General features: G+C 42.6%; 1 protein-coding gene across 5 annotated transcripts in view; it reads right to left on the bottom strand.

Annotated features, from left to right (window-relative positions):
- Positions 1 to 3,074: 3,074 nt before the first annotated feature.
- LOC147242982 (prospero homeobox protein 1-like) overlaps positions 3,075 to 9,587 on the bottom strand; it is a 44,732-nt gene continuing 38,219 nt past the window's right edge. For all 5 annotated transcript variants that reach the window (XM_086189946.1, XM_086189945.1, XM_086189947.1 and 2 more), the window contains one exon: positions 3,075 to 4,242. In XM_086189946.1, coding sequence (XP_086046072.1) covers positions 4,057 to 4,242 — 186 coding nt within the window. In that variant the 3' untranslated portion in view covers positions 3,075 to 4,056. The remainder of the gene's footprint in view (positions 4,243 to 9,587) is intronic.

The following is a 9,587-nucleotide window of genomic DNA, read 5'->3' on the forward strand; positions in this document are numbered from 1 at the left end:
TGGTATAAATCACCTTTTTTTCTCTCTCTCTCTATCTTGTTTTGAAATGTACAACATGTGCTCCTTCCATAACGCTCTTTGATGACAATGAGTTCCTGTCTTTCTCTCCCCCGGGGGACAAATCTAGAGCTACGTCAGCTGCACATGCCCTCGTTTTTGTTTTTGTTTTTGTTTTGTTGTTGTTGTTGGTTTTTTTTTTGGACGAGACAGGGTCCGCAGACCGCCAACGGGTCACTCTGTCATTACCTGACTGCTCGCCTGTAAAGCGTCGTTTATCAGCTAAAAAAAAAAAAAAAGCAAAAGAAAGAAAGATGCTGGTGCAACTTCAAGGGGCGCTGCAGACAAGAAACAGCCCCCCCCCCAACACACACACACACACACACACACACACACACACACACACACACACACACACACAAGTTAAAGGCATGGCAGGGAGGAAGAAAATTAACAAAAACTCTCCTCTGTCTCCTTTTTTTCTTTTGAAGAGTGAGTCCACTTCATCGCCCCTATAGCACTCTGAGTGATAATAGAAAAACTGTACAGCTATTCTTTGATTGACAGTATTAACAGGTGCAACAATAATATTTCATACTCTGAAAACAAGTTTATTTATTCTGATCTGAAGAGGACAGCCATTCAGCACGATACAAAAGAAAGAAATACTGGTCACAAAACCTGAAAATAATCCCAATGAATTAAAAAAAAAGAAGGATTCCTACGTCTATTTGTCCTAACCTACTAACAACTCACTTATTCAGAATACAGATTTAAACAAAGCCATCACTAAAAATACCCTCGAGATTGTTCTCTTATGAAACCTTTTTTTTTCTAACAGTGCCGCCCAAAGAACTTCCACTACATCATATATTCTTCCCATAGATTTATATTGTACAATTCTTTTAAAAAAGACTATATATGTATTTCAGTATGATAAAAATCAAACAAAACCCCGGTAAAGGAAAAAATTGACAAAAATATTTTCCATGTGGTATTAAGGTCTTTCTAATCCTTCTTTTCTTTGCTTTTTTTTTTTTTTGCACATAAGTTTTCATTATCCTGAATTAATCTTTTTTTCTTTTAGCGCAGGAACTCTTTTGGGTATTAAAGGAGGTTGCAGGAAAAAGAGGGAGGGCGTGGAGCGATAATAATCTGTGCATCAGAGAAAAGTGTCCTTTCCTTTCTCCTTTTGTTTGTGGTGCTTTCGAGCCCTTGGCTGCTGCTTTAGAGCCTCTGAGGCATGCGGGGCATAGCCCATCCTTCAGTGAGAAATGTGTCCGACTGGCTCTCTCAGGACTCCGGATCTTAAGAAGAACACTGTCTGGGGAGGAAGAAGAAGAGGAGGAGGTGGTGGAGGAAGAGAAGAGGGGGAGATAATGAAGGGAGTAGCTCTCTGTCTTTCTTTGCCTCCTTTTGTAAAGTCGCTTTGTCTCGTTTGGAAAAGTCAGCAGGTTAAGCAACCTGCCCCCTTTTGATCTTTTGTGATCCACGCAGACACACTGTAAGCTAATGTCGCCAAGGTGAGTGCAACAGCCGGTTCACACGCATTCCAGAAAATATCCCAGCTGCATTAAAAGTTAGCTCGTCCAAAGGGAAGGTAAGACTTTCTTAAAAGAAAAAGAGTTTGCAAGAGAAAAGCGATTAAAAAAAAACAAGATAAAGATCTGGGATTAATCTCAGCTAGACAGGAACGGAATGGTGGTTTTTTTTGGGGGGTGGTGGTAAAAAGCTGCCAGAGTGGGACGGAGGGAGTGAGCGGAGGGGCTTCAGGTGTGTGTCGTGTGCCTTTGTCCCCGCATGCTCTTTGTAGTGCTGAGAGCTTCTCCGTCTCACCTTCAACCTCGTATTGTTCCACTGAGAGAGGAGCGAGATCTCTCAAAGGCAGGTGAGGTAAGGTGTGTGTGTGTGTGTGTGTGTGTGTGTGTGTGTGTGTTGCTTAAAGCAGGGAAAATTCCACATGGAAGTAAAATTAATGAACACCCGTCTTTCAGATTTGAGTCTCCTCACTTTTTTCACCTCCTTGAATGATCTCTCTGGTCATCATATTGTTTCAGGTGATTTAGATCACCACAGTACACATACACATTTATATATATATATATATACATATATATATATATATATATATATATATATATATATATATATAATATATATATGTGTGTGTGTATATATGTGTGTGTATATATATATATACACACACATATATACACACACATAAATATAATATATATACACACATAGATATACATATATACACATAGATATATATATATATATATATATATATATATATATATATATGCATATATGTACACACATACACATATATATATACATATATACACACATATACATATGTATGTATGTATTTGTGTGTAAGTATATATGTATATACTGTATATGTATATACATTGTATATATACATATACAGTATATACACATACATATATACATACACAGATATACATATATATGTATGCATGTGTGAGTGTATACACGTATATATATACATATACACACACATATATACATGTATATACATACGTATGTATGAGTGTGTGTATATATATATACATATATATATATATATATTCAATTATCTTGAAATAACTTCATTTTTTACACCTTATAGTAGTTTGTCACATCAAAACCCTCAGGCTGACTTCATTTCACGTGATCGCAACAGTGAAAATAGTGCTCTTATATTTAACAAGGAAAACCTGACCAATTCTGAACAAATTAATACAACATAGTTGGGAGCTTCAAGTAGCTGACACACACACATGCACACATACATGCACGCACGCACGCACGCGCGCGCGCACACACACACACACGCACACACACACGCACGCACACACACACACACACACACACACACACACACACACACACACCAAAAGGCCTCACTTCAATTCTTCTGCCCTAGTTTATTACAAGAGTTCTTGTGCGGGCAACTTCAGTTAAATTAGAGACGAAGCTCTCAAAATTTAAAAAAACTCTCCAGGCGTGTTGCCCCCCCACCCCGACCCCCCACCCCAACCCAAATCACCAATCATCAAAACACCACAGAGGAAGTTCACTTCAGTAACGGACAAAACAGATGGAGGAGAAAAATGTGGGCAAAGTAGTCCAGAATTTAAACTCTTTTTTTTGGGGGGGAATAATATTAATAGCAATAATTTATTTATTTATTTATTTTTTCTGCAAAGGCATTTAAGGGGACAAACATAATCTTGGAAGTGCCAATCTTCAGCAAGCAGTGATGACAAATAATAATAGTCATAAACAACAAAAATAATGATAAAATAATAATAATGTACACCCAATAAACACAATGCCCTTACTTGCAGGGGAAGAAAGAAAAAAAAAACACACTTCAAAACAAGGTAGAGTTCTGTTGCTATTTGAAACCAGTCCAAGTCCAAAAAAGACCAGACTAGTACAACAAGTCCAGTCTTAGTCCACCTCACTAGGCCTGTGTGAGTGTGTGAGTGTGTGTGTGTGTGTGTGTGTGTGTGTGTGTGTGTGTGCGCGTTCATGTGTATGTGACTGTCCTGCTCAGAAACATCTTCAGTCTATTTCGCAGGTACAGTTCAGAGAGTCTACAAGGAGCCCAGTTCTTAGTAGTGTGTACGGGAGCTCTGAAACTCCTCCCACACACCGAAGGAGCTAGTTAGCGTTGATCATGTGACAGGCCCAAACCGATGAGGATTCACACGGTCCAGAAAAAAAAAAAAAAAAACCCAATGAGATTCGAGTCTCCTCAGTTCAGCAGAGAAAAACAAATAGTAATTATCATAGAAGAACAACAACACAATAGCTAGGTAATTTAGGAAGTGCCACGGAGGCTTCAGATTGGGAATGCTACTTCATAACTTTCATACATTCATAAAATAATTAAAAAAAAACAGGAAATCAAAGGTAGAGGGGAAAAAAGAACAAAAGAGAATATTATTCTGAAATCCTATGAAATCAGAGGAAATTTGAAAAAAAAAAAAAGAAGAAGCACAAAGCGTTGAGCAAGGAAAAGGAGGAGGAGGAGGAAAGGATTTACTCATGTAGAAGCTCTTGGAGACAGTTGGGGGACTTGAAGATTTCAGGGACTTCGCTGTCCAGTTTGCAGATGACCTTGTAGATAGCCTTCTTCCAGGACGGGTCCACGTCTTTTCCCGCCACGATGGCATTGAAGAACTCTCTCAGTGTGATCTCAGCCACCTCCAGGAAGCGATCAGGGACCTTGAGAGCCAAACGACAGGAAAGGATGGTTATTTATCACATGGTTAATCATGTTTGATTACATGCTTTATTATCTTTACAAGGAGGTCATGTGATCACTTTGTTTGCCCGTCTCTCAGCAGGATAACATCAAAACTATGAAGCCGATTTTTACCAAACCTGGTGGAGGTGTAAAATGTGACCCAAAGAACAACTCATTCAATTTTGGGGCCGATCTGTTAAATGTAGATAAAACTGCATACTTTTTTACATGGAGTTTGGTTGAGTTCTTCTAGTCTCAAATCACTTGGATGACATCCTACCGCCACACTGGAGGTGTGAGCTCTCACCATCCTGTTTGTGAACAGGATGATGGAAAACTACTATGGAGTGATTGTCAAGGAACTTGGTGAAGGGTAGGATAAAAGGAAGAACCCTTTAAATTAATGAGCAAAAAGAACATTTTTCTACATTGAATTTGGTGGAGGTTTACATTCTACAAAACGATCTTCTTGACACAAAACCATCATTTGACACCAATAACGTACGAGTTGAAAATCGTTACTTGATATTACAAGATTTCCATTCTAGATATCCAGGAGTCTTTGGTGTCATAAAGCTTTGGAGGAGCTGAATCATATTCAAATTATTCTAAAAATGACTCCTCCTCCGCTAGTGCTGCGCAACGCAAGTTATTTTCAGCTCAAAGATTTCGATATTTCTAACTCAAATGCTCCTTGGACGTCACAGTTCACCTCTTGTGACTAGTTTTTTTGTAAGCACCTGTTTCCCCTCTTATCAAACATTTTGTGCTACTATTGGTCCTGGTGATTCAACTCTTTCTATCCATACAGCCATGAAAGTGCCCCGGTGCAAGAGATGAATAGGTCTTAAATAACTCCTCCCACATGGTTATGTTGAGTAGTCAGTTGTGTCATTTGTTGCGTGATCTCTTTGCTGATGTAAAACCGTAAAGCAACAACTTCCTTAAAAAGATCATTAAGCTTGAGAAAAGTCTGGGGTTTCTCACAACAAACAGCTTCCTCCCTGCACAATGGCAAGTGTGACATCTTTATGCGTCTACACTGTAAATCTGTGACCAAACAAGACAGCGGAGCAGAGTTGAGAGTGGCGGAGAGGTGCTGCTGAAAGAGGAAGTACTAAATGGTTTGGGAACAGGGAGACACGCCGCCTCTTTAGTGTCCCTGACAGCAGCGCTCAGCGACACCATCAGTCTGGCAAAGATCTGTGACACCTTCCCCCAAGCCAACACTCTGTCACACACAAACACACACAAACACACACACACACACACACACACACACACACACACACACACACACACACACACACACACACACACCTCCTTGTGCCAAGGAGATGACACATCCTGTACTGTGACAGAGCACTACATAATGCTTGCTACACACACACACACACACACACACACACACACACACACACACACACACACACACACACACACACACACACACGCCCAGTAGCTACCCTTTGGCTTCGTCTCTTTCCTCATCTGAAAGCTTCAGGGCGACTCAGCCTTCAGGGGTCACCTGCTTGGATAATGCTGACTGTCTCCCTGCCCGCCTCCCTTGATGCTCACACACACACACACACACACACACACACACACACACACACACACACACACACACACACACACACACACACACACACACAGCAGCAGCTTGCCCAAATGCCTGACAGTGCGCACTCCGCGCCGCTCCTCTCCTCCAGTGTCCTGCAGATACTCATCAGGAGTGTCAGGACACAGCAAGGTTAGTAGCCACTGGAACACACACACACACGCACACTCAACCACACAGGCATGACTGTTCACATACACACATGGGACACCTACCCGACCCCCCTCAGGGTGATAAATGGGGGGCTAAGATGCCCGTGTGTGTCGAGGAAGAGGTGAATAAGGAGCTCAATATATGTGTAAGCGTGTGTGTGATGAGAAACAGAAAGAGAGAGAGAGAGAGAGAGAGAGAGAGAGAGAGAGAGAGATCTAATCCCACCAAAAAAACTCAATCCTGCTAAATGGGATTGAATTCATTGTTTGGGCTGTTAAAATGTCTGTATACCTGAACAACAGCGCTGGTGTGAGGGCAACTTTGAGTCTTTAGGTGTGCAAACTTTCCCCTCAAAACCTTGCTGGTGCAGCGGCGTTGGACGCAGGGAGTGCCGCATTACTAAGAATATTCCTGCATGGAATTTCTCCTGACGTTTTGACTATAAAAGGACAGCAAAACGCTGACTGCAAGGAGAAAGCAATGTCAAGGAGAAAAGGGTATTGGTATTTCAGATCCTCTTGACTGAGAGAGTGAGAACGGGAGGGGAGGGAGGGGTGAGAGAAGGAGGGGCTGAGAAGAGTCTAAGGAGAGAGAGAGAGAGAGAGAGAGAGAGAGGAGCGAGTTATTCCTGTCCAATAAGCCTTTGTTTTGTGAATGCATGTGAGTTAGCAGCCTCCTGACCAACAGTGAGCAAACCCCTCCCACTCTATACCCCCCCCCCAACTCTCTCTCTCTCCCTGGGGTCAGCTGTTGGGCCTTTGTTCCAGAGGCATTGTGGGGGATTATCCAGTGTGGCCGTTCATTCGCTCTGCTGTCCGGTAAATGGGGCCAATCGCGTGGCTCACAATCCTTCATACATATTTCATAGGGCTTTTTAACAAGTTCTCAGCAGAGTCCAAAATTAAAGGACAGATGTACAAAGAGGGGAGGAGAAAAGAGAAGGAGGGAGGGAGTGAGTGAGTGAGGGAGGAACGAGTGTGTAAGGAATGACGCCTGGAAAAGGCAAACGAGGTGACTGAGACTTGTCTATATCAAATCAGCTTCATGTGAGGGGTTTTTTGTGCCTAAAACATGATCAAATTAACAATATTCAAATGGTTAAAATGTGACTAAAACTAATACACGTCAATCAAAATCAGCTGCACCAAAAAAAAAACCAGAAGAAAGAAAAAAAAAAAAAGCTGCCACAATGAGCACTCCTGTTCAGTCCTGGTCTGAAGTTCAGTTCTTTGTGATCGAACATCTCAGTTTTAATACTTTCAATCACTGCAACCTGCAGGAGGCATTTCAGTGCTGGAAACTTGATGGAAAACTGTTTTTTATGATGATGCGTGTGGTGTAGCGAAAGAGCAGGATCAAGTCTGGGGTTGGACTTACGAAGCGTGTCGACCACATTCACAGCTTTTACGAGCAACCTGTGGTATGGACGCACCTTTTACTGCTACAGTGAGATCCGTCTGGGAATACCTGGAAATCGGCACTTGTGGGAGATGTCACACATGAATGGACCGCGTTCCACTCAAAGAGTGTAAAAGGGGAAAAGATGAAATCGTCAACAGGGAACTCGGACATTCCTCCTTTTCAGTTCAACTGGAACGAACTGCAGCTGTGAGTGACATGTGACTGTCACAACCGAAAGCCGCACACATGAAATGTCAGCTAATAAAGAGGTACAGTACAACCCCCGTGTTGAGAGAAGGTGTGACGGCTCGGGGGGAAGAGGAAACTGATGAGGGGTAAGAAGTAACAAAAGCTTTCATGAAAAGAGATATCGTTGTCGCTCTACCGCCGTGCAACACAATATGAAAGAGAGGAGGAAGAGAAGGAGAAGTGGAGAAAAAGAACCAGTAAAGGGGATTCGTCTTAATAAAAAAGAAAAATGATGAGGGAGCATGAAGCTGGTCTCTACATGCTGCCTGTGCGTCATGCTGCTTGTTGGGTAAATATCAATCAAAGAAGAAGAGAGACAAAAAAAACAGGACTGTTCTGACAAGCGATGAGGCAGTTAATCACTCTCATTCACCGACTCCCCCCCCCCCCCCATTCCCTCCACCTCTCTCTCCATCTCCCTCTCTCGTGACAGGTTGCTTTGAGACAGAAGGATAAGCTCTTTTTCAGAGAGAGGGAATCGGATTTCCTGCTTTTTGATGAGATAATAAAATATGACGGCGGACAAAAGGAGCCTGTGGATGGCTTGCTGGGAGCTATTCACTCCAGCGGCGGCCCCCGTCTTAAGACTGCTTAGATAAATGTTTGAAAAGGTAGCCAGAGGCCCAAGCCTTCAAATAAAGGCTACTGTTACACACACCATGTGCAAGTGCATGTGTGTGTGAGTGTGTGTGTGTCTTTGCATGTGTTAGGGGAAAGCCTGAGAAATCTCCTCTCTCTCTCTCTTTGACTCAGGGTTAGCTGTTTGTTTGGCCAACGTGTTTCTCCCCCTTGCTTTTGGGAACTGTCAGGAGATGTATTGCACCTTCTATTTGCACAGCGTTGGCCAAACAAGACAAGACCCTGGAAGATAAGGCTGAGCATGTGTGTGTGTGTGTTATTGAGTGTGTGTGTGTGTGTGTGTGTGTGTGTGTGTGTGTGTGCGTGTGGTATAGTGAGATGTAGCCTTGAAGGATGAAATGCAGGGACGCAACATAGGCCCCTACTGCCAGCCAAGTTAATTCCTAACCCTAACTTGGTCTGGGAATACTAACCCTTCCCAGGGTTTTCAGTATATATGTGTGTGTGTGTGTGTGTGTGTTGTGTGTGTGTGTGTGTGTGTGTGTATGTGTGTGTGAGAGGGAATTTATAGATTTTGTAAAGCTCTGAATACCAGACATTCAGCATGTCGAATTAATGCATTAGTCACTGAACTTTTAAAATACCTGTAAACAAGTTAATCCAACTGAAAACAGAGTGGGTCGACCTAAGTCGGACAAACTGATAACGCGGTTGGAGATGAGCATATTCAGGCATGTATACAGTACGCTTCTGTCGGCCCCAGATCAGCCTAGACCAGCATGTTCTGCCCGATCCCATGGATCTGCTTGTGGCGTTTACCTCAGGCAAGCATTTTCATGGAGGGCGGTAAGGTGAAAACATGGCAAGAAGAGATGCACTGTGCTACGAAGTTGTCTATTTTACTTTTCTGGATCTAGTTTTTACTTTTTTCTCCACAGTTACACACCAGCAGTTCGCCTTTCTGAATTTTCCGCTGCATTTTTTCACGAGTTACGCCTCAATAGACGCCCTAATCGACCAGAGGAGGCGCTAGTGCAGTGACCACGTACCCTCATCCAGCTTCCACACCCCGCAATCGTGCCTTCATGGAAGCCCAATCAACAGTAGTCCAATTAAATGGCCAAGTTTTGATTGCAAATGTGTATACAAACCCTCTGAGAGCAATGATAGTCATACATATCCTTTCAGTGACTACATTTTAAGAATATTCTCACCCCTGCTGACAGAAACAACAACTGAAGCTGAACCTGTGAATCAATCCAGAGCTTCCCAAACCTCAGACACACTCTTTCACAAACACACACACATAGACCCCCTTAA

The sequence above is a fragment of the Aulostomus chinensis genome, chromosome 20 (assembly GCF_037954235.1).
Source record: "Aulostomus chinensis isolate RoL2024-O1b breed Wild chromosome 20, RoL_Achi_v1.0, whole genome shotgun sequence".
NCBI lineage: Eukaryota > Metazoa > Chordata > Actinopteri > Syngnathiformes > Aulostomidae > Aulostomus > Aulostomus chinensis.